The following is a 26,608-nucleotide window of genomic DNA, read 5'->3' as shown; positions in this document are numbered from 1 at the left end:
GTGTGTGTGTATGTGTGTGTATATTAGGCATTGGCAACTGTTTCCGAGAAGCAGTTTACATTCAAAGTAATTCTTCTGAGGCATACCTTTCAAAAAGTCCTGTGGACCATAGTTTTCCCCACAGACGTGCCTCATGGTAAGAAGTTTGTTTCTCAACCACATGGTTCTGGGTTCAATCCCATTGCATGGTACCTTGGGCAAGTGTCTTCTACCATAGCTTCAGGCTGCCCAAAGCCTTGCGAGTGGATTTGCTAGATGGAAACTAAAAGGTCTTGATATACTTTGGTCGGCCTGAAGCTATAGTAGAAGACACTTGCCCGAGGTGCCATGCAGTGGGACTGAACCCAGAACCATGTGTTTGGGAAGCAAGCTTCTTACCACATAGCCATTCCTCATGCATTATTTTGTAGCTTCAAAATTTTGATGAAGTGATTGCTCACTTTTAGAATGACATTGCAGGGTAGATGTGAGAGGCCAAATGTAGATGCTTTGAAATAAAACAAGGGAGAATTTTTGGGATGGATACAGCTGGATATGGCCAGTTTAAATGCTAAAGGTGTAAAGAGTGGGATCAGATTGCACTGATTGAGTTTCACTTTAAAACTACTCAGTGTAGGCAGGATGAAGAGGCCTGCAGCGTCAAGAATGGTTTTAAATAGTCACTTGCTGTCTCATAATTCTCAGACACAAAGAAACTGCCATCACCTCCCACTGTTATCAAGGAGAGATATGTGTCACTGCAATCTTCAGCAGCCCATGACACAATGAGGAGACATGAGTCTATGGAGAGCTGGCAGAATCGTTAGGACGCCAGGCGAAATGCGTAGCGGTATTTCGTCTGCCGCTATGTTCTGAGCTCAAATTCCGCCAAGGTCGACTTTGCCTTTCATCCTTTCAGGGTCGATTAAATAAGTACCAGTTACGCACTGGGGTTGATATAATCGACTTAATCCGTTTGTCTGTCCTTGTTTGTCCTCTCTGTGTTTAGCCCCTTGTGGGTAGTAAAGAAATAAGTATTTTGTCTGCCACTACGTTCTGAGCTCAAATTACGCCAAGGTCGACTTTGCCTTTCATCTTTTCAGGGTCAATTAAATAAGTACCAGTTACGCACTGGGGTCGACATAATCGACTTAATCCATTTGTCTGTCCTTGTTTGTCCTCTCTGTGTTTAGCCCCTTGTGGGTATTAAAGAAATAAGTATTTTGTCTGCCACTACGTTCTGAGCTCAAATCACGCCAAGGTCGACTTTGTCTTTCATCTTTTCGGGGTCAATTAAATAAGTACCAGTTACGCACTGGGGTCGATGTAATCGACTTAGTCCCTTTGTCCTTGTTTGTACCCTCTATGTTTAGCCCCTTGTGGGCAATAAAGAATTAAATGAGTCTATGGAGAGGTAACATGAATCTGTGGTCTGTTGACCGGCCTCTTGGATGTATCTGTGTCATAGTTCAGTGACCTTCAGTGTCAACTTGGCCTACGTGTTGACAATTTGCCTGCTCCGTCTATTAATACATTTAGGAAGTTTAATCCTCTATTTAATTGTCTATTGTTAAAACTTCCAGTCGGATATGAAAGGTTGGAAGAACTCGACCACAAAAAATAAATAAATTAACCATTGGCCAGTGCATTTATTCATGGTTACCACTGAAGGATCGGTTTATTGTGAATGTTATTTACATGTCAATCAACCAGGATATTACTTTTGTCAGTCTGCGTCCTATGTGTTGGGTGCAGTATGTGGCGAGTGTGTCACGTCATGTACAGGGCTGTGGTGATGGCGGTGGTGGTGGTGGTGGAGGTGATGGTAGTGGTGGTACAACGGTTGTGACGTGTGTTGGGGGGTGGCACTCGTGCCATATTACTTAGTGTATCCTGTGGTAGCTGCAACATTTTGTGAAGCGTGACCTTCATGCTATGTTCTTTGGTGCATTGTATAGCAGTTGTACCATATATATTTTATATATATTATATATATCTTGTTTCAGATATTAGAGTGTGGCCATGCTGGGGCAGCACCTCGAAGGATTTTTAGTCAACGAATTGCCCCCCCCCCCCCTCAGAATGTTCTCTTTTTTTAAAACCCGGTACTTGTTCTGTTGTTCTCATTTGCTGAACTGCTAAGTTACAGGGATGTAGAGACATCAACACCGGTTGTCAACCAGGTGGTGGGGAACAAACACAAATACGAAAGCATAAATACATGCACACACACACATGCACACACATACACACACATGTCCAACTAACCAAACCGAGAACCATGTTTTAGAGAAGCGAACTTTTTATTAAACAGCCGTGGAGGCGCAATGGCCCAGTGGTTAGGGCAGCGGACTCGTGGTCGTAGGATCGCAGTTTCGATTCCCAGACCGGGCGTTGTGAGTGTTTATTGAGCGAAAACACCTAAAAGCTCCACGAGGCTCCGGCAGGGGATGGTGGTGATCCCTGCTGTACTCTTTCACCACAACTTTCTCTCACTCTTACTTCCTGTTTCTGTTGTACCTGTATTTCAAAGGGCCGGCCTTGTCACTCTCTGTGTCACGCTGAATATCCCCCGAGAACTACGTTAAGGGTTGCACGTGTCTGTGGAGTGCTCAGCCACTTACACGTTAATTTCACGAGTAGGCTGACCCGTTGATTCGGATCAACCGGAACCCTCGTCGTCGTAACCAACAGAGTGCTTCCATCCATTAAACAGCCACACTTGCACCTATGCTTTCTTTTAGTTGCAAATAATCTAATAATTTAGAGGGTATTTAGTGGGAAAAAGGTCCCAACTAACTTTTCCATTATTCAGCTGGTGAGCAGTCATGTCGCTCCTCTGTAACAAGAAACCCATTCTGCTCCAGTCCTTTCTCTCATACTTTACCCGCCTCTACTCTTTATTCTCAAAGCATAAAGTTTCCCCTCCCCACTCAGAGTTTGCAGTCTTGCGAGTCACATGGTGACCTCACAAGTGCTTGTAGCACAAAAAAAGTACCCAGCAGTTGGTGTTTGGAAGAGCATCTAGCCATAGAAGCCATGCCAAAACTGATATTGGAGTATGACGCACTCCTTGGGGCCCATTGAATCCTGTCATGCTATCCAACCCATGCTAGCATGGAACATGGACATCAAATGAGGATATTGTTGTTGATGATGATGATGATGATATCTGGATGGGGAACAAAATAAAATTTCTCCTATATAATTGAATTATAAGTGGATAGTTTTTCTTTAAATACAATTATCTCAAATTGGCGTAATTTTGCGTCATAAAACAGAAAGTGGTCTCAGGCAAGATCTTATCAAAAAAGTGTTTTAACCTTACTGACATCAATTTATTTGAAACCACACCTGGTTATACGATACAAACATCTGATCTTAAAGTGATCTGAATTAAAACATTCTATCAAAATTCCATATTAATTTTTATGGGGTGGTATCAAAAGGTCCTTGGACTAGTTACGCTCAATAAAAAAAATAGCCTATTTACCTAAGTTTTAACATCATCTCCTTTGAAGTAGTCACCTTGATTGGCAATACACCAGTCCTGGTGTTCCTGCTATTTTGGAATCTGGCCTGGAGGTCATTTTCCATAAGCGAGTCGAGGACTTTCTGCAGTTTGTTCTGGATCTTGGCACCGGTGTTAAAACAGTGACCTTTGAACTGCCTTTTCATCTTTGGGGAAGAGATGGAAGTCTGCAGGGGCTAAATATGGCGAATAGGGTGGATGCAGAAAGGATACCATGTTGTTTTTGGTGAGAAACTCACGAGTGAGGAGAACTCGGTGAAGAATCCAATTCTTCACACTCCACAGATCAGATTACTTTTGCCAAATGTCCTCCCTCAAACACTTCAAAACATTGCAATAGAACTCTTGATTGACAATCTGGCTCTGGGGGATGAATTCTCGATGCACAATATCATGTTTCTGGGCTTGATGCTTGTGGCAGGTCTTCCAAATCACTCATCATCTTCTAGGGATGTTCTGCTTTTGAAGCGCCCGTGCCACTCGAAACAATGCATACAACCCATTGCCTTGTCACCATAAGCTTGCTGAAGCATGCTCAACATCTCTAGCACTCTTCCTAAGTTTAATGTAAAATTTCACGTTGGCTCTTTGTTCTTGTTCATGACAAAATCACAGACTACAGCATACATCATCATCATCATCATCATCTAACGTCCGCTTTCCATGCTAGCATGGGTTGGACGATTTGACTGAGGTCTGGCGAACCAGACTCCAATCTGATCTGGCAGAGTTTCTACAGCTGGATGCCCTTCCTAATGCCAACCACTCCGAGAGTGTACTGGGTGCTTTTACGTGCCACCGGCACGAGGCCCAGTTTGGTGGTACTGGCAACGGCCACGCCCAAGTGGTGCTTTTTACGTGCCACCTGCACAGGAGCCAGTCCAGCGGCACTGGCGACGACCTTGCTCGAATATTTCACGTGCCACCAGCACAAGTGCCAGTAAGGCGACGTGATCAGAAAAAACACAAATCTCACAACTTGCAAAGTAAACACAGGGAACAGCTAAGTTATGGAGACATAAACACATGAACACTGGTTGTCAAGTAGTGGTGGAGGTCAAACACTGATACAAAGACACACACACACACACATATATATCATCATCATCATCATCATCATCATCGTTTAACGTCCGTTTTCCGCGCTAGCACGGGTTGGACGGTTTCGACCGGGGTCTGGGGAGCTCGGGACTGCCCCAGGCTCCAGTCTAGTCTGGCAGTGTTTCTACAGCTGGATGCCCTTCCTAACGCCAACCACTCCGCGAGTGTAGTGGGTGTTTTTTACGTGCCACCTGCACAGGTGCCAGAGGGGTCTGGCATCGGCCACGTTCGGATGGTGCTTTTTATGGGGGAGGGTGCAGAAATATAGGGGAGCACCAGTGGGAGGGGTGGTTCAGAGGACAGGTACTAGGCAAGTAGAACGTAGGATATCGAGAGAGGGGTAATGCATGGTGAAATAGCGTATTGAAGAGGGGGGTTCGTGGCGGGGGGGTGCAGAAATATAGGGGAGCACAAACGGCAAAATGTCTGTTTGTTTGTGTGCGTGTGCATGTCCTTTATACAAATCCACAATTTTTCAGTTAGAGGGCTCGCACTTTCTATGGTCATTCAAAACCATCCAAGGGTGGTCGTGCACATCTTTACATTTCCCCAGTCACCCCGCAAAGCCATTAAAAAAATCAATAGAAGTAACTTATTTGTGAATTTTCTATCCAAAACCCAATCAAAATGCCCGAAACTTGATGCGCCAATTGAATGCCAGCTATTTGTATGGGATTGGTCGGAGATTTGGACAGTACTCGCGTTTATGTGCGCATGCACGCAGCTGTATATGCATGCACTAGCACTATGACCCAGCAACGCCAGGTCATGGTGCTAGTATATATATATATGACAGGTTTCTTTCAGTTTCCACCTACTAAATCTACTCACCTGGCTTTGATCGAATTAAGGCTATAGTAGAAGACACTTGCCCAAGGCGCAAGCTTCTTACCACAATCCTTTGTTATTTTCCAAATTAATTCAAAGATAGTGAATTTGAACTGAGGAATGGTTACAAAAGATTTAATTAGTAGCAATCACTCTACTCACTTAGTCATCCGTAAACTGCTAATTATAACTAACTCGTGAGTCTTTGTAATTAACGAACCTTTCTCCTCTGTTTTATTCATTTATTTTCTTTTTCGTTTTTTTCAATGTTTAGATCTTGAACAGAAGAATATCATCGACAAACTGGCCAATTTTGTGGCCCGAAATGGCCCAGAATTTGAGCAGATGACCAAACAGAAACAGAAAGACAATGCAAAGTTCAGTTTTCTCTTCGGCGGAGAATATTACCAATATTATCAGTTCAAAGTCAACGCAGAGCAATCAGGTGAGTGTTTTGCTTCTCTTTCTTTGCCTATTTCTCTTTCTCTCCTTCTCTGTTGGCTTGTGTGTCTGTGTGTCACACTCAATGTGTTTGTGTGTGTGTGTGCATGTGTATGTGTGTGTGTATCTGGTGGTTTGAGTGTGGTGTAGAGGTGGAGGGAAGATAACGAGAGTAAATATTGTTTAGTTTTGAGCAGTCAGGTGAGTAGCCACCTCTTATTATCTTTCTTTAGTCCCTCTTACATATTGTGTGTGTGTGTATGGGGGGGGATGTGAGAATAATTATCTCACCTCGTTATCAATTGGTTTATCTCGGAGATTATTATTTTTTATTATTTTTGGAAAAACCAAGTGGGCTGTGTGGGGCACTGTTGCTGGAAAATTATATGCGACGCTCATAATTTCTCTCTTTTTTTTCTCACCTGTCTCCTCTTTATTTCTATCTCTCTCTCTCTCTCTCTCTCTCGCTCTCTGTATGTAAGTGGTGGCTTTGGAGGTGGTGACGACGTCGATGATGATGATAATGATATTGTTGTTGTTTTTGTTGTCTCCACACTTTTATCTTGCGTTATTTTCGTTGAAGTTAGAAATAGGTGAAGACAATGTTTTAACATTGAACAAGTCAGTTATCTCTGTCACTCAATCTCTCTCTCTTGCTCTCTCTCTCTCTCTCTCTCTTTCACTCTTTCACTATCTTTTTCTCTTTCTCTCTCTCTCTGTCACTCTGTCTGTCTCTCTCTGTCACATGCACACATCACACAAACACCAATGTATTTCTAGTGTGTTATTGATGATGATCGGAATATGTGTTTATCATTGAGGTGATGATGATGATGATGATGATGATGGTGGTGATTGATTTCTCCCTTGGTTTATATTTCTTGTCTTCGACTGTGATTTTGGGTGTTTGTTTTTGGGGTGTTTCTTTTATAACCAAGCATACATACATACATGGAAGACGGATTTAAATGATAATGGTGATGATGATGATATACATGCATACATACTAAGTAATCAATGGAACAGCCTGCCTATGAAATTAACATGCAAGTGGCTGAGTACTCCATAGACGCATACCCTTAATGTAGTTGGAGTCAATCTCACTGCATTTCCATGACAAACAAACACCCCAACCAAAATGAAATTGTGTGGAGAGAAATCTTTAAACACTCTGTGTGTGTGTGTGTGTGTGTGCATGCATGCATGTATGTGTGTGTGTGTGCATGCATGCATGTATGTGTGCAGGCGTGGCTGTGTGATGTGATGTTTGCTTCCCAGCCACATGGTCCTGGGTTCAGTCCCACTGTGTGGCACCTTGGGCAAGTGTCTTCTGCTATAGCATTGGGTTGACCAAAGCCTTGTGAGTGGATTTGGTAGACGGAAACTGGAAGAAGCTAATCAGGGGATTCAGCCATAGAAACCATGCCAAAAGGCAGCGAGCTGGCAGAAACGTTAGCTTAGCGGTATTTCGTCTATCTTTATGTTCTGAGTTCAAATTCCGCCGAGGTCGACTTTGCCTTTCATCCTTTCGGGGTCAATAAATTAAGTACCAGTTACGCATTGGGGTCGATGTAATCGACTTAATCCCTTTGTCTGTCCTTGTTTGTCCCCTCTATGTTTAGCCCCTTGTGGGTAGTAAAGAAATAGGTATTTCGTCTGCCGTTACGTTCTGAGTTCAAATTCCGCCGAGGTCGACTTTGCCTTTCATCCTTTCGGGGTCAATAAATTAAGTACCAGTTACGCATTGGGGTCAATGTAATCGACTTAATCCCTTTGTCTGTCCTTGTTTGTCCCCTCTATGTCTAGCCCCTTGTGGGCAATAAAGAAATAAGAAACCATGCCAAACAGACAGCAAGGATTGGTGCAGTCTTCCGACTTGTTGGTTTCTGTGGAACTGTCCAAGCAATGCCGGCATGGAAAACAGACATCAAATGATGATTGTGTGTGTATGTGTGTGTTTTACTTGTCTCTCTGACATCACATGATAGTTGTTAATGAGTGCCACTGTCATGCAAGTGCTGTCTTTCGTTTCTGATCATGGGGGAAAAGACCAACTTGGAAACAGTTGACAGTTGGCAACGAGGAAGGCATCCAGCCATAGAAAAATCCACTTCAACAAATATACCATCCAACAATCCAGATATGCAAAAAAGTGGACATAAAAATGATGATGGTGACATAAATATGGTGAACTCTCCTGTTGCAGACAAGTGATGGTTTCACATCTTACTTTGATTTTGAATTGAGCTTTGATTAATATATAAGAGACACTCTATGGTGTTGATTGGCAATCTTGAGTAGGCTTATGCTTTCTTCTGTGGGAAGCAAACTCTGATTGGTGCTTGCTACATATCCACAATCACCACAAACAAAATCTTTTGAAGTAGGTTCTTGTTGGTGCTTCTACTTAAGACTCGGACACAGTTGTCCACAGTGTTTCTGTCTCCTCCTTTTAACCCTTTCATTATCCTATTTCTGTTGAAATATACCAACTTTGTTTCAAATAATTTGAAAAGTAACACTCTTCTACTTGTTTCAGTCATTTGACTGCAGCCATGCTGGAGCACCGTCTTTAGTCGAGCAAATCGACCCCCAGGACTTATTCTTTCTAAGCCCAGTACTTATTCTATCGGTCTCTTTTGCCGAACTGCTAAGTTACGGGGGATGCAAACACACCAGCATCGGTTGTCAAGCGATGTTGGGGGACAAACACACACACACACATACATATATATATACGATGGGCTGCTTTTCAGTTTCCGTCTACCAAATCCACTCACAAAGCTTTGGTCCTCTGTCCTGCAAGTGGGGTCCTTCATTTCCAGGCTTCTGCAAAAATCATGTCTGGTCATGTGGGAAACATTGCGCTGCTTAGAAACAACAAGTGAGGGTAGGTGACAGGAAGGGCACCCAACCATAAGAAAATCCACCTTAACATATTTCGTCTGACTCATGCAAGCACGGAAATTGGATGTTAAAACGATACTATATCGGGTATAACATGTGAGGGTGCATGGCCTCAGTGGTCAGAGTGTTAGACTTACAATTGTGAGGGTGTGAGTTCAAAGATGATGATGATGATGATGAGATAGAGGATAGTTTTGAATTGCTATGTAGCTGATTATAATTGTTTATACTAACAGTAGTGATGGCTGTAGTAGTAGTAGTGGTGGTGGTGGTGGTGGTTGTTGTTGTTATGGTTGTTGTTGTAGTGGTTGACTAAGTGTTGCAGTTAAGTTGTTTATCCTGCCAAGGAGAGCTGTCAAAATTAAGACCCGTTTAACCGACTCGACTCGACTGTCTGCTCCATTCCACTCTATGTAACAACATGCAAAGCCTCTACTTTCACTTCTCTGCACCACCGCTACCATCACCACCACCACCAACAACAACAACAACACTGCTAGAGCAGTGGTAACGGTGGGAACATGCATGTGTGTGTCTGTGTGTGTGTAAGAAACTTCGAATAACTTCTGAGATCAAGAGCTTCTTGTATCTGTCATTATTTCCCCCTCCTCCCGACTCCCAGCATCCCCTGCTCCTTCCCCCCTCTGCACCCCCATTTCTATAATTGTATAATGGTAGAAAGGTTGAGTTGACGACAACCCCTTCCCTGCCCCCCCCCATCGTCAGACACTTGTGTTTATCTTACATTTGTACTGATTTCTCATTGCTAGTTGAAGTTTTTTTTTTTGCTTACATTATGTAATAATAATAATTAATAAATATCGTTAAGTGTTGGTAACGTCCCCTCCTCTCACTTTGCAAGGTCTTCCTTTAATTATAGCATTAACCCTTTAACTGCAAAATTTAATTTCATGGCTATTCCACTAATGATAGTAGATATCTCTTTTACTCTTTTACTTGTCTCAGTCATTTGACTGTGGCCATGCTGGAGCACTGCCTTTAGTCGAGCAAATCGACCCCAGGACTTATTCTTTGTAAGCCTAGTACTTATTCTATCAGTCTCTTTTGCTGAACCACTAAGTTACAGGGACGTAAACACACCAGCATCGGTTGTCAAGCGATGTTGGGGGGGACAAACACAGACACACACATATATATATACATATATACGACAGGCTTCTTTCAGTTTCCGTCTACCAAATCCACTCACAAGGCTTTGGTCGGCCCGAGGCTATAGCAGAAGACACTTGCCCAAGGTGCCATGCAGTGGGATTGAACCCGGAATCATGTGGTTGGTAAGCAAGCTACTTACCACACAGCCATTCCTAAGCCTATATAAAAAATACCAAAAGTTGGTGACACGTAAAAGCACCAACCGATTGTGGCCGTTTGCCAGCCTCCTCTGGCCCCTGTGCCAGTGGCACGTAAATAGCACCTACTACACTCACGGGGGTGATTGGCGTTAGGAAGGGCATCAAGCTGTAGAAACACTGCCAGATCAGACTGGAGCCTGGTGCAGCCTCCTGGCTTCCCAGACCCCGGTCGAACCATCCAACCCATGCTAGCATGGAAAACGGATGTTAAATGATGATGCTGATGATGATTATCGAAATCTCAAAGCCACAAGATAATGTTTGATTAATTCAAGATAATTTGAAAAAATAAGCATTGCATTTGACAAAGAAATCTGAATGATAAAGGGTTAAATTGACTCTAATACTTGACCCATGAGAGTTGAAAGGTAACGTTGATCTCAGCAGGAGTTGAACTTAGCTGCAACAAATACTGATAGGCGTTTTGTTCCAATGACTGCCAGTTCAGGTGTATAGGTGAGAGATTTGGGCTGAGTGGAATTGTTTTTATTTATTTATATTTTTTTTACTGTAGGGAGAGGCTTGTTTCTGTTGTTTATTTGCTTGTGGCTTAATGGTTAGGGTGTTTGGCTCATGATTGTAAGGCTGTGAGTTTGATACTGCATAGTGCATTGTCTCCTTGAACAAGACACTTTATTTCACCTTGCTCCAGTCCTCTCATCATCATCATCATCGTCGTCTAACGTCCGTTTTCCATACTAGCATGGGTTCGATGGTTCGACTGTGGGCTGGCGAACCAGATGGCTGCACCAGACTCCAGTCTTGATCTGGCAGAGTTTCTACAGCTGGATGCCCTTCCTAACGCCAACCACTCCGAGAGTGTAGTGGATGCTTTTACGTGCCAATGGCACGGGGACCAGTCAGGCGGTACTGGCACCGACCTCACTTGAATTTTTTTTTTTCTCCAGCTGGCAAAAATGAGTTGTACCAGTATTTCAAAGGGTCAGCCCTTATCACACTCTGTGTCATGCTGAATCTCCCCCCAAGAACTTCATTAAGGGTATATGTGTCTGTGGAGTGCTCAGCCACTTACATGTTAATTTCACAAGCAGGCTGTTCTGTTGATCAGATCAACTGCAACCCTCATTGCTGTATCCAATGGAGGACCAGTTATCTATCGACCCTTTGCCTGTCATGTGATACACAGGTCATATTTCCCTGGCACCCATACATCTCATATGATGTATATAATATGGAAAACAGATGTTGATGATGATGATGAAGCCGTAGCATATATGGATCAGAATTGGGCCCTAGACCAGGAGGGACCTGAGCAACTGTTTGGTGTACCCATGTCTAAAGATGTCACTGGAGTTAAGGGTTTTGGGTAATGCATGAGTGAGGAGGTAGATCGGTTAGTAAAGTAGCATTTTGCTTTTTGTTGAGGTTGGGTGTGATGTAGTGGTTGGCATGGCGTTAGGTTGGAACACTGAAATTTGTGTGTGTGTGTGTGTGTGTGTTTAGGGGTTGTGGCAGTTTATAATGGATGAACTGCACAACCAAAATCTGTGCATACACATAGAGGGATAGACATGTGTGCACACTCACACATGGTGTGCATGAGCATGCATACATGCATGCATGACATGGTCTGCATGCATGCTTGCAGATTGTATGTAACTGTATATATGCATATACAAGCATGCATATAGACATATATATATATAAATATCGTTGCCAGTACCGCCTGACTGGCCCTCATGCCTGTGGCACGTAAAAGCATCCACTACACTCTCGGAATGGTTGGCGTTAGGAAGGGCATCCAGCTGTAGAAACTCTGCCAGATCGAGATTGGAGCCTGGTGCAGCCTTCTGGTTCGCCAGCCCTCAGGCAAATCGTCCAACCCATGCTAGCATGGAAAGCGGAAGTTAAATGACGATGATGATGATGATATTTTATGCCTACATGTGCATACATACATACATACTTTGCAAGTATACAGAAATGCATACATCAGTGTGTGTATATGCATATGTGTATGCATACACATAGAGGGATAAACATGTGTGCATGCTTGCAGATTGTATGTAACTGTATATATGCATATACAAGCATGCATAAAGATATATATATATATTGTTTTTTTGTATTTGACTTTATATATATATATATATAGATAGATAGATAGATAGATACGTTGTATGCCTACATATGCATGCATACATGCATATTTTGCAAGCATACAGAAATGCATACATCAGTGTGTTATATGCATATGTGTATGCATGCATACTTACAAACATACACACACATATATACTTAGACACATACACTCGATCTTCCCAGGTAGGGAGGTCATGCAAAGGTCAAGGGCACTGCCCTATCTCTCCTGATTAATTTAAACAAAAAAATATCTAAATAATGAATCTTATCTATCATTTACCTTTGCGCTTTTATTTTTATTTTCTTATTAACTTTTATCTTTGCTTATCTTCAGTAAATAAGCACACACAGTTATAGCATATCTTATGGTACTTGTGACACCATATGTTGTTCCATGAAGTACACTTCCAGTTGTTTTAGCCCTTGGCTACTCAATTTATCGTGTTTTTTCCCTAGGCACTGTGCATCTAAGATTACATCATCCAATGTGCCTTTCTATATCTGTATTAAGAGGGTAGGCTATGATTCATAACAGAATTTTAGGTGCTATTTCTAGCAGTGTCAAGCACTCACCTAGACTACATGTTTTCAAGCAATTTGCTTATGTGGTCCACAGATGTGCCATGGAGTCTTGAAGTCAGAAAATGATGCCAGGGTATTTAGTGATCTTGTGTGTTTTTAATACATTGCATAGGACGACCTCAAGACACTGAACCTTACAGAGGAGATGACAAAGGACCGAGATATCTGGTGCCTTGTACTCAAGAAAACCCATCCTTCACAGCAGAAGTGTTAAGACTGCTCCTGCTGATGAAGTTTGGCCTGCAAATGCCCTGTGCTGGTGCCACATTAAAAGCACCCAACATGCACTGTAAAGTGGTTGGCATTAGGAACAGCATCCAGCCATAGAAACCGGGCCAATAAGACTGGAACTTGGTACAGTTCTCCTGCTTGCCAGCACTGGTTAAATGATGATGATGATGATGCATAGCACATATATGACTGTTCATCATGTGATTTTGAGTTCAGTCCCATTATGTGGCACTATAATCCCGGACCAACCAAAGCCTTGAGAATGGATTTTTTTTTAGGTAGAAACTGAAAAAAACCCATCATATATATATGAATAAGCCCTGAGATTGATTTGTGCAACTAGAAGGCAGTGCTACAGCATGGCCACAGTCAAAATGATTGAAACAAGTAAATGAATATATATATATATATATTACATATATATGTAAATATGTATATATATATATCTATATACAGGGTGCGTAAGATATTTGAGGACAGATTTATGTTTATAAAAAAAAAACATATATAATAGATAATAACTTTATTTATCAAAAAATGCTATGAGGATAAAAATAAACCTTCTTTTCTATAATGTTATTCAATGAAGCCACCTTCAGCTTCAACAACTGCTTCTATATGAGATCTAAATCATCTCCATGCTCAAATCAAGTGGCCCTGGTTCATTTTGGACATTACTCTGACTATGGCAGCTTTCAAAGAATCTTTGGTATTATGGGCATGTTCATTGACCTCTCTCTCAACAATACTCCACATGTAATAGTCCAATGGATTGAAATATGGGGAATTAGGAGGCCAAATGTTAGGGGTTATGTGATCGTGAAAAGTTTCAGCCATCCATTCCTGTGTTACTAGAGCCATGTGTCATATTGTAGAGTATTACTGAAACACATATGGCCTTCCATTGCATACACTGTCTATCCAGGGCTTAACAATTGTTTCCAGGACCTCAATGTAGGCGGCAGAGTTAACTCTAAATCACTATACTCAGCCTTTATAACCACAACAGCATGCATCTTCATTTCTTGAGTTAGCTGAGGGTCTGCCATTATTATTTTCTGAAACAAAGATCATGATTGTAATAATGTGGTTATTAAGCTTTTTCTTTTATATTACACTATAGAAGACAGTAGGGATTATAATTTTGTATGATTTAATAGAGTTTTCGCTGTTTAGTTATGCATTTAGGAGTCGTTGTAATTTACTTATGGAATTTATTTATTGATACGGTTGTACATTGGGTAAATGTGTTTCAAAGTTGTCGTTTCTTTGGTTTGTTTGTTCCCAAACAACACTTATAGTAGTGCTGTTGACACCGCCGGATTGAGTGGTACTGTCCATGTGTCAAAACCATAATGATATCCATGGGGCAGCTGATGATGGAGGTTTGTCGGATTGTTGGTATGGCTGTGGAATAGTATTATAGCACATCCTTTTGATATATATATATATATATATATATATATTATATATATATATATAAGAGATGACAGGAAAAACAATAGTTTTGTTATGAACTTCAATAGCTTACAGCTGTTTCTGCTACAAGATGCTGTGAACTTGTAGTTGAGTGCTTGAATAACATGCCATAGGTTCATCGTATGTTGGTGACACTCGCTTACAGCTTGCACATAACGTCATTGCAAGGAGACAGTAATACTCACACACACACACACACACTCTGTCTGTCTGTCTCATGACAGGTTTCTTCTGTCTACTAAATCCTCTCGCAAGGCTTTGGTCAGCCTGGGGCTATAGTCGAAGGTGCCGGGGTTGATTTGTGTATGTAAATGTATTTGTATACATGCAAGTATTGCATGCATGCATGCATGCATAGTATGTATCCATGAGTGTATGCATGTACCTATGTACATGTGTGTGTGTGTGTGTATGTGTGCATGCACTGGTGTGTATGTTGGCTGCAAATTGAGAAAGCACTTATGCGGTTGTTGGTAGGACACCTGTGCTAGACAGGCCTAACAATTAACTGAAGGTTATCTGTCAACTTTGACACCCAAAACATTCCATTTAGTTGCTATAAATATATACACATACACATATATATATACATACACATAGATATACATGCATACATATACACATACACTTTGGACATTTTTAGCTGCTATCTACTAAAGATAGAACCAGCTACTGCTCTCTTTTTTTTCCCCCTAGTTTTTTTTGCAACCCCCAATCACCCAACTCCTTACATACTTCCTCTCTTCTGTGTATGTGAAGTGGTAGTATTAGGGTTAACTAATTGATGGTGCAGCGCCCCCCCATTTTTTTTTAGCTTGAGATGATGGGTGGGGGACCTCGATAGCGGAGAAAGTGTTATTTTGGAAAGTATTCACTGACTTTCTTGGCATTCTTATCCCCCCCCCAACAAACTAAGTAAGGTAGATAGGGACTGTGTGTGAGAATGTGTGCATCTGTATAGTATGTGTGTGTGTGTTTGTGTGGTATAGAGTGTGTGTAGGTATGTATGGTGTATACCACTGGGCGAAATGCTTCGTGGTATTTCGTCTACCGTTACATTACGTTGTGAGTTCAAATTCCGCTGAGGTCAACTTTGCCTTTCATCCTTTCGGGGTCGATAAATAAAGTACCAGTTACGCACTGGGGTCGATGTAATCGACTTAATCCCTTTGTCTGTCCTTGTTTGTCCCCTCTATGTTTAGCCCCTTGTGGGTAATAAAGAAATAGTATGGTGTATAGTGAGTGTGTGTAAGTATGATGCAGAGTGTGTGTATGTATGTAGAATGTTGAGTGTGTGTATAATGTATTCATGCTTGTAAGTATAGTATGTAACTAGTAGATTACATAGATGTAGCATGGCCAAATGGTTAAGATGTTTGCTTCGCAATCATTTGATTGCAAGTTCAATCCCACTGTGATGTCACCCACGTATGTCTTTTTACCACAGCCAGGAATTGACCTGATTTTTCTTGGTGACATTGGTAGGCAGAAACTGTGCTGAAGCCTGTTTGGATGTTTGTATGCAATAATTCGAATCGCCAGCCTTGTTGTGCCATGCAATGTCACACTGATTTTGTTTAAGAGATACGCTAAGAGTACATGCATCTGTGGAGTATTCAGCCACAAGTAAGAGAAGGGCATCTGGCTGTAGAAGAAGATCCTTTCTCTGTAGATTCTGTCTGACCTATGCAAGCATGGAAAAGTGGATGTTAAATGATCATGATGATGAATAATGGTATATATATATATCACGTAACCGACCAGTCCATCAGATGTAGTTACACATCACTGGTCACAATGCGTTTGCATTGTTTTAGCCTTCGAATGACGCCACCCCGCTGGCTAAGCGAGCAGGCCAACCGAAGAAAGAGTGGTGAAAGAGTACAGCAGGGATCACCACCTCCTGCTGGAGCCTCGTGGAGCTTTTAGGTGTTTTCGCTCAATAAACACTCACAACGCCCGGTCTGGGAATCGAAACCGCGATCCTATGACCGCGAGTCCGCTGCCCTAACCACTGGGCCATTGTGCCTCCACATATATATATATATATTATATATATATATATATTATATATATATATATATATATATATATATATATATATATATATATATATATATATATATATATATATATATATATATATATACACACACACACACACACACATATACATACTGTGCCGGTGGCATGTAAAAAGCACCATCCGAACATGGCCGATGCCAGCGCCGCCTTGACACAAGAACATAGTGTGTTTATGTGGCTGTAACTTAGCGGTTCAGCAAAAGAGACCAATAGAATAAGTACTAGGCTTACAAAGAATAAGTCCAGGGGTCAATTTGTTTGACTAAAAAATAAGGTGGTGCTCCAGCATGGCCGCAATCAAATTACTGAAACAAATAAAATAATGAAACTACTGTTCTGCTCCTTCTCCAACTTCTGGGGGTAGAGCCCCCCTCCCCCACTTCTTTCTCTCACTCTCACTCCTTGTTCCCTCCTGCACCCCTTCAGTCCTCATGTTGCGGTAGTCATGACAACCAGACTCCTGTCGCTGGATGTTGAATGTTCAGTTTTTCATGTTCTTGTGCTCTTTGTTGAAAAGGAGTGGAACAGATGCCTTGTGGGTGACAAGTTGTGCAATGTGGGCTAGGTTAGCTACTCACCCCATCCCCAGCCACCACCCCTCATATGTACCTATAGACATATATACATATTTTTATTTTTCTTTGCTAGTTTCAGCTCAAGAGCTGCGGCCATGCTGGGGCACTGCCATTACTGCTGGGATATATAACCTTTTACTCGTTTAAGACATTGAACTGTGGCCATGTTGGGTGTAATGCCTTAACCCTTTAGTGTTCGCATTATTCTGCCAAAATTAATCCTTTTTTATTCACATTGCCTTGAACTAATCAGGCATTATCTTGGTGCTATGAGATTTTGATGAGGTAGCTGTTAATTTTTAAAATGATATTGTAGGGTTGGTGTGAGAGACCAGATCTGGCCAGTTTGAACATAAAACAGGTAGAATACTTTTGGCCGGATATGGCCGGTTTAAATGCTAAAGGGCTAAATGTTCTGAAGGGTTTTAGTCAAATGAATCGATCCCAGTTCTTATCTTTTAAGCCTGGTATTTATTCTATCAGTTTCTTTTGTTTAACTGCTGAGTCACAAGGATGTAAACAAACCAACACTGGTTGGCAAGTGGTGGTTGGAGACAGATTCACACACACACCTACTCTCTCTCACTCTCTCTTTCAGTTTCTGCCTATCCACTCAGAGGCTTTAGTAGAAGACACTTGCCCAATGAGCCATACAGTGAGACTGAACCCTAAACCATATGGTTGGGAAGCAAGTTTCTTATCACAGTCACACCTGTGCCTGCACACACACATATGATGATGATATATATACCCTGCAGTAAGAATTTGGTAACTCTTTGGGTGGGGCTTTTGAATAAATCCTACTGCCTGCCCCACCCTTCTCTTGGTATCATTTTTCTACTGTTATTGTACTACTATCTTTATCATCATCTCAATAATCATCATCATAACCATTAGCAGTATAAGCAACATTTGTCATCTTTATCATTGTCATCAGCAGCAGCAGCAAGGAGGCGCAATGGCCCAATGGTTAGGGAAGCGGACTTGCAGTCAGAGGATCGCGGTTTCAATTCCCAGACTGGGCGTTGTGTGTGTTTATTGAGCGAAAACACCCAAAGCTCCACGAGGCTCCGGCAGGGGGTGGTGGCGACCCCTGTTGTACTTTTTCGCTCCAACTTTCTCTCACTCTTTCTTCCTGTTTCTTGTCCCCGACTTCCTACGCAACCGCTGAACTTGGATGCGCATTCATCCATCCGTTGATGCTCTCGGTGTCGGGGGTTGACCTGCTTTCTCTTCTGCGGGTCTTACGAATAGCAAAGGATCACATTTCGGACTTCTCCCACTAGGGATGAAGGCCGCTTCGCTCAACAAACCAACAAACAAACAAAAGCAGTAGCAGCATTACCACCACCATCATCACTACCATCACTCATCACCACATATATCACCACCAGATTTTGTCATTACTCTAAACTGGTATTTGCAATAGAGTTAATCAAACTAGCCACTTTCACAGTGAATATCCTAATCCAATCCTACTAGTGGTGACAATGCATTTGTGCAGCTATACATGCATGTGTAATTAATCCTTTATGAACACAGCTTCTGGCAAACTCTAATGAATTCCATAAACACTTTCCTGTTCATCCGATGTGTGATAAGAAGTTTGCTTGCCACTGGGAAAGTGTCTTCTACTACAGTCCCAGGCTGATTGAAGCCCCGTGAATGGATTTGGTAGACTGAAACTGAAAGAAGCCTGTTTGTATGCGCATGTGCATCTGTGTGTGTGTGTGTGTGCGCGCGTTTCTGTTTGTCCCCCACCACTACTTCACAACCTGTGTTGATTTGTTGACATCTTCATAACTTAACACTTTGGCAAAGGGGACCGATAGAATAAGTACCAGGCTTAACCCTCTAGTATTTAAACTGGCCATATCCAACCTGAATATTCTACATGTTTTATGTTCAAACAGGTCAGATCCAGACTTTCACACTTATCCTACAATGTCATTTTAAAGATAAACAGTCACATCATCATCATCATCATCATCATTTAACGTCCGTTTTCCATGCTAGCATAGGTTGGACGGTTCAACCGGGGTCTGGTAAGCCATGGAGGCTGCACCAGGCACCAGTCTGATCTGGCAGTGTTTCTACAGCTGGATGCCCTTCCTAACGCCAACAACTCTGAGAGTGTAGTGAGTGCTTTTTACGTGCCACCGGTACGGGTCAGAGCAGGCTGGCAAACGGCCACAATCGGTTGGTGCTTTTATGTGTCACCGACACAGACGCCAGTCAGGCGGCGCTGGCATCTGCCACGTTCGGACAGTGCTTTTTATGTGTCACCGGCACAGGTGTCTTAATTACAATTTCCATTTGATTTTTATTTTGATGTTGAAAAAAAAAAAATCATCAAAATTGCAAAGCTGTGAGATAATGCATGATTAATTCAAAACAATGTGAATATATAAGCATTACTTGACAGAGTATAGGCGCAGGAGTGGCTGTGTGGTAAGTAACTTGCTAACCAACCACATGGTTGCGGGTTCAGTCCCACTGCGTGGCATCTTGGGCAAGTGTCTTCTGCTATAGCCTCGGGCCGACCAATGCCTTGTGAGTGGATTTGGTAGACGGAAACTGAAAGAAGCCTGTCGTATATATATATATATATGTGTATATGTGTGTGTTTGTGTGTCTGTGTTTGTCCCCCTAGCATTGCTTGACAACTGATGCTGGTGTGTCCCCGTCACTTAGCGGTTCGGCAAAAGAGACCGATAGAATAAGTACTGGGCTTACAAAGAATAAGTCCCGGGGTCGATTTGCTCGACTAAAGGCGGTGCTCCAGCATGGCCGCAGTCAAATGACTGAAACAAGTAAAAGAGTAAAGAGAGAGTAACCTAAATGCCAAAGGGTTAGGAAAAAAAAAGGTAGGGCCTGGGGTAGATTTGTTCAATTAAAAGCCTTTTAAGGCAGTGCCCCAGCATGGCCACAGACAACTAAGTGTAACAAATGAAAGATGAAAGAGAAAAGCTTATACTACATGGAATTTTTTTGTTCTCTTAGAAAATTCCATTCGCTCACCTTGTTTCAATTAAGCATCTAAACGTCTTCATAATTTTCATTGTCAGACTCACATCTGTTCTGTAGAATTTGAAATACACACCTTATGCTGCCATTCAACACAGCACTGACTTGCAGTCTTGCAGTTGTTCTGTTTTTTTTTTATATTTTGTATTTTTAGTTTTTTATATTATTTTTTTGCTGCTTCTACTGCTGCTGGTGAGGATGCTGTTGTTTCTATGAGAGAAAATTTGGGACTCGTGCCAAATGTTTAAGATGTAAACTTACATATATACATATATATATATATATATATATCATATATATATATATATATATATATATATATATATATATATATAATATATATGTGCAAATACACATATATACATAAATATATATATATGTGCACATACACATATATACATAAATATATATATATATATATATATATATATATATATATAATATACATATCAGAGAATGTGTATGTGTGTGTATATGTGTATATGTTTGTGTATATATATATATATATATATATATATACACATACACATTCTCTGATATGTATATTTATATGTATATTTATATATATACACACACACTAAATTACTCACCCTGGCCTTGCTGGCAGGCACTGAATTCAGTTTCTGTGCAGGCTTACTGGCAATTCTGATCCCGGATGTAACCCACCCACCTTCCAGCTTACCTATTATCACCACCCAGGGTAGCTCACTTAACTCGTTTGAGATGTAGGTAGTCATATACTCCATTCATCCACCGTTGATGGTAATGTGTGTGGGGGTGGTGGTGATGTTGGTGGAGAACGGATGCAGTGAATGGAAGGATGATTTGTTCATGATGTAACGCTTCCACTACCACCACCAACCACCACCACCACCGTCACCACTACTAATCTACCTGTGCTTTCTCTGGGGGTGGTTCTATGTCTCTGGAGAATAAAGAATGGAATCTACCCCATTCCTGTTTCCATTTCAATTCCCCAGGTTGAAGCTTGTTTGTGCCTTGGTTACTTAATGCTTTGCAGGGTGGGGTGGGGTCTCGATAGTCTACATCAGTGGTTTTCAACCAGGGTTCCGCGGAACCTTAGGGTTCCGCCAGTACAGTCCAGGCGTTCCGCAAGAAGTTACAAAACTGCTAAAATCGGCAGTCATTTTTAATTCTCCTGTGCAGATATGTGTGCATAGGACAATTAAATTATTGCACAGGGGTTCCTTGAGCCAGTGGAATGTTTTCTTGGGGTTCCGCTCCAGCAAAAAGTTTGAAAAGCACTGGTCTACATCCATACTGTGCAACTTCTACCCCTCCCCCCGCCTCCACCATCTCCACATCCCCTCATGCCCTTGACATCACCTCTCCCACAACCTCCCTATCCCTGCTCCTCATACTTTCTCTATCCCTATTTCAACCCCACTCTATCCTTTCCCTGCCCAACACCCTCCATACCCTACTCTCCTATACCCCCCACACACAATCTTCAGATGTTAGACTTTTCATATCACGCCCCCCCTATGGAAGTAACAATTATTGCTCTCATTCTTCTGAGATGTGGTAAACCCTTTCCTCCTGTGCAGCCAAGACTGACCTACTTGTTTCTAACACTAAATCTAGGTCACCGTGTTGCTGTTCTCTGTCCCCCCCCCCGGCCTCCAATTTCCTTCTGGCAGTTGAGCATGATCGAACCTTTACAGTCTTTACTCTCAGGGTTCTTGACCTTTTAGTGTTTAAACTAGCCAAATCCAGCCCAATATATTCTACTTGTTTTACATTCAAACTGGCCATATCTGGCCCCTCACACCTAACCTCCACTGACATTCTAAAAATCAACAATTGCATCATTGAAACTTCAAAGCTACAAGATAATCCATGATTAATTCAAAACACTTTGAAAAAAATGTTACTTTTAACAGAGTAATCTGAATTTCTATGTTGTCCCCTTGAGGGAAATAAAAAAAAATCAATCTGAATGCTAAAGGGTTAAGCAACAATTTAACCTCTAGAACAGTGGTCCACCTTAACCAGGATCCATATGGCTCTTGGGGATCCATATAAGATTTTGTAGCCAAAATCTACAAGGATGTAAACAAACTAACACCAGTCATCAAGTAGTGGTGGAAAACAAACACAACACACACACAAACTAGATGATGATGATGATGATGATGATGACGGTCATTGTCATCGTCATCATGGCAGTGGTAGTGTAGTTTTTTTTTTAAAGATGGTAGGATGGTAGTGTGTGGTTTGAGGGAGGTTTGGCTATCCTTTCTTGTAGGCTGAATGACAGCATAGAGGATCCATCATTTTGTGGCGTGGCAGAACAAGTGAAGTACTGAACCAAATGCCTTACTGTATCATATGTGACATTCTTGTTCTATTGTTCAATTCCATTGGAGATGTCATAACTGGAACGTCATTGATCATAGATCTGTTGCATCAAGACTGATTTGACACACACACACTCACACACACGATGGGCTTCCATACAGTTTCTGTCCATCAAATTCACTTACAAGGTATTGGGTCAGTACAAGAGCAGTAATAGAAGACACTTGCGTGAAGTGCTATGCTGTGGGACTGAACCTGGAACTTAGCGGTTGGGAAGTGTCATTTTCTTGAACTAAAAAAATCATCTATTACTCTTTACTCTTTTACTCTTTTTACTTGTTTCAGTCATTTTGACTGCGGCCATGCTGGAGCACCGCCTTTAATCGAGCAACTCGACTCCAGGACTTATTCTTTGTAGGCCCAGTACTTATTCTATCGGTCTCTTTTGCCGAACTGCTAGGTGACGGGGACATAAACACACCAGCATCGGTTGTCAAGCAATGCTAGGGGGACAAACACAGACACACACACACGCATACATATATATATATACATATATACGACAGGCTTCTTTCAGTTTCCGTCTACCAAATCCACTCACAAGGCATTGGTTGGCCCGGGGCTATAGCAGAAGACACTTGCCCAAGATGCCACGCAGTGGGACTGAACCTGGAAGCATGTGGTTGGTTAGCAAGCTACTTACCACACAGCCACTCTGACATTTGCAATCAATAACCATCAACAGCTGTTATTGTGGCTGACCTTAGGTCAGTCCTGATACAGCAAGAAAGAATTCTTATCGTAAGTCATGACTAATCAAGTCTTTTTATATACTACAAACACAAGACTTCATCTATCACGTGCAACCCCACTCCTCCTTTTCGTTTGTTTACGACAGTAGGCTGGAGTTTGAGAGTGTTTGACTGCTATTTCTAGTATTGTAAGACAGTCATAAAGCTATTGACAATTGTTATTAATGCTTACAATTTCTCAGGTGAGCCAGAACCTCTCTCTCTCTCTCTCTTTCCCCCTTTTCTTTCTCTGTCTTTGCCCTCTCTCTCTCTTCCCCCACTTCCTTCTCTCCCTCTTTCTACTAATGAATTGCAAATATACCAGAACATTGAATGGTCCCTTTGCTATCGTTGTATTCAGTCAAGTAAATCATACACACACACACACACACACACAAGCATACAAACAAACTTATATAAATATAGAACGGCATGAGAATTGAACCAGGTGTTCTCTAGATATTTATAACTCATGACATGTATACCACGTGTTGTGTTTCTTCACTGTACTAGATAACCGACTGATTCAACCATATCTCAATGGTGCCCCATGAACTGACCTCCGTTGACCGACCAACCAGCCAATCAAACACCGAAGATTTAAATTATCTTTCCATCAGCTGTTTTTTTTCTTCTTATGTTTCTGCATGAAAGCATGTTAGTTATGTTGTTATTGTGCCATCTCAGCCATAATTGAGCAGAAGTATGTCACGTACGGAGCCGGTTGAGCAACAAGCTTCGGTGCTGAAGATCTTTCGTTCTCTTGCTTAATTGAGTACGACTCATTGCACCCCAATTCACCACATTTGTATTTGTCACGTGAAGAACATAGCAGCTCCAGCTTGTTTTTTTTCGGCATCGAATAAGTCTTGATGTAACAGATTTATGCCCAACGATTTATGCACCATCCGAGCGTGATCGTTGCCAGAGTAGCCAACTGGCTTTTGTACCCGTGGCACGTAAAAGGGCACCATTCAGACGTGATCGTTACCAACGTCGCTTCACTGGCACGTGTAAAAAGATTCGAGCGAGTTCATTGCCAGTACTGCCTGACTGGCCCCCGTGCCAGTGGCACATAAAAAGCACCATTCAAGTGTAATCATTACCAGCGTTGCCTTACTAGCACCTGTGCTGGTGGCACGTGTAAAAAGATTCGAGCGAGTTCATTGCCAGTACTGACTGACTGGCCCCCGTGCAGGTGGCACGTAAAAAGCACCCACTACACTCTCGGAGTGGTTGGCTTTAGGAAGGGCATCCAGCTGTAGAAACTCTGCCAGATCAAGACTGGAGCCTGGTGCAGCCATCTGGTTGCCAGCCCTCAGTCAAAATCGTCCAACCCATGCTAGCATGGAAAGCGGACGTTAAACGATGATTTATGATGATGATGATGATGATGATGATGATGTTCCAGTTATGACCATCCCAAATGGGGTTGAACTATAGAGCAAGAGTGCCACATATGCTACAGTAAGGCATTTGGTTTAGTACTCTACTTATTTTGCCACTCCACAAAATGATGGAACCTCTATGCTGTCACTAAGTCTACAAGAAAGGATAGCCAAACCTCCCTCAAACCACACACAACCATCCTACCATCTTTAAAAAAAAACTACACTACCCCTGCTATGACAATGGCAATCACCATCATCATCATCATCATCATCATTATCTAATGTCTCCATGCTAGCATAATTTGGATGGTTTAATACAAACTGTTGAGCCAGGAGATTGCTCCAAGCTCTGCTTTGGCAAGCTTTCTATAGCTGGAAGCCCTTCTTGATACCAGCCACTTCACAGAGTCTTCTGGGTGTAGTTTTTTCTTTGTGGCACCAAGTTATCCATGAGACAAGACCTTTCAGCTGAATAGGGTATAGTATTGAGAGATATGAAAGTATGATAGAGGGGAAGGAGTGAGTGTCTTGCTGAAGAGTTGAATACACGATTATTCTAAAAACCTGGACACAGCTCCTACTAAAAAACCTGCTCTGTCCTACCCATTTCTCTCATACTTGAAACCTCATTTCCTTGTATAAAACCACCCTCCCTCTTAGCGTAAAGCCACCCCTCCCTCAAGCTTCATATCTGGCAAGCTGCAAGGTGACCTCACTGGTGTTAGGTTCATGAAAAAAAAAATCTGGTACATGATGTTAAGGTGTTGGCTTTAGGAAGGGTATTTAGCCCTAAAAGTCATGTCAAAGCAGACACTGGATCACAATGCAGTCCTCGAACCCTTGCTTGAACCCAGCATGGAAGATGGACTTTAAATGATGATGATGATGATGATGAACAGTCTAGAACATTATCTCATTATGATCCTAAGAACACACACACTCATGCACACTCAGAGAAGTTCTACCCTTAAATGTTCATTCCAACATCTGAACATGGATGAACAAACCTTATTACATGATTGTTTGAAGAACTCTCAGGCCCTGGCAAAGATTTAATTTATTCTACAGCTTCAGAAAGTTTCATACCAACTTCAGCAGAACTATCAGCTTTGACTGCCAAACTTGAGCAATAAATTCTGTGAGAACTTAAATCCTAACAACATTTTAATAACTATTTATGCTCTACCGCAAATATTTTAGTGCCCACTTCAATATTTATAGCCCTACAATAAAAAATATTGTTTGTATATATATATGAATATGTGGCGGCACATAGCCTAGTGCTTAGAGCAGCAGACTCATGGTTGAGGGATTGTGGGTTCGAATCTTAGGCAGGGCGATGTGTGTGTTTATGAGCGAAACACCTAAGCTCCATGCGGTTCCGGCAGAAGGTAATGGCGAATTTCTGCTGACTCTTTAATTATAAGAATACAGTAGGATTTTTTCTAATGCACATCAAATGGCTATGGAGATCCAGTAGAGTAAAATAGGAATCAAAAAGTTCCACAGGCAAAAAATGGATTAGAACCATTGTGTCAAATGGTTGACACTAGAAAGAGCATCGGGCTATAGAAATTATGCCAAAGCATTGGTGCTCAGCATAATTCTCTGGCTTGGATCCCATTGAACCATCATGCTCATCCGAGCGTGGAAGATGGACATTATATGACAATGAAATGATGTGCCTTGCTCAAGGACACAACAGGAAATTTCAGAGTTGTCATCCTTTTCTTTGTACTGATGAAATCCAACTAGACTGAAATAGCAGCTATATACAAATCTTAAGTTCTCATATGATTAAAAAAAATATGTAAATATATATATCCTTAAATCCTTAAAAATGTTTCAGCCCGAAGGCCAC

The 26,608-nt window shown here is 41.8% G+C and overlaps 1 protein-coding gene across 3 annotated transcripts in view; it reads left to right on the top strand.

Moving 5' to 3' along the window:
- LOC115223453 (calcium homeostasis endoplasmic reticulum protein) overlaps nt 1–26,608 on the top strand; it is a 135,758-nt gene that overhangs the window by 7,389 nt on the left and 101,761 nt on the right. For all 3 annotated transcript variants that reach the window (XM_036512661.1, XM_029794030.2, XM_029794029.2), the window contains exon 2: nt 5,715–5,885. In XM_036512661.1, the coding sequence (XP_036368554.1) occupies nt 5,715–5,885 (171 nt within the window). The remainder of the gene's footprint in view (nt 1–5,714; nt 5,886–26,608) is intronic.

Source organism: Octopus sinensis, linkage group LG23 (genome assembly GCF_006345805.1).
Source record: "Octopus sinensis linkage group LG23, ASM634580v1, whole genome shotgun sequence".
NCBI lineage: Eukaryota > Metazoa > Mollusca > Cephalopoda > Octopoda > Octopodidae > Octopus > Octopus sinensis.
This window is presented reverse-complemented; position numbering and strand designations above follow the sequence as displayed.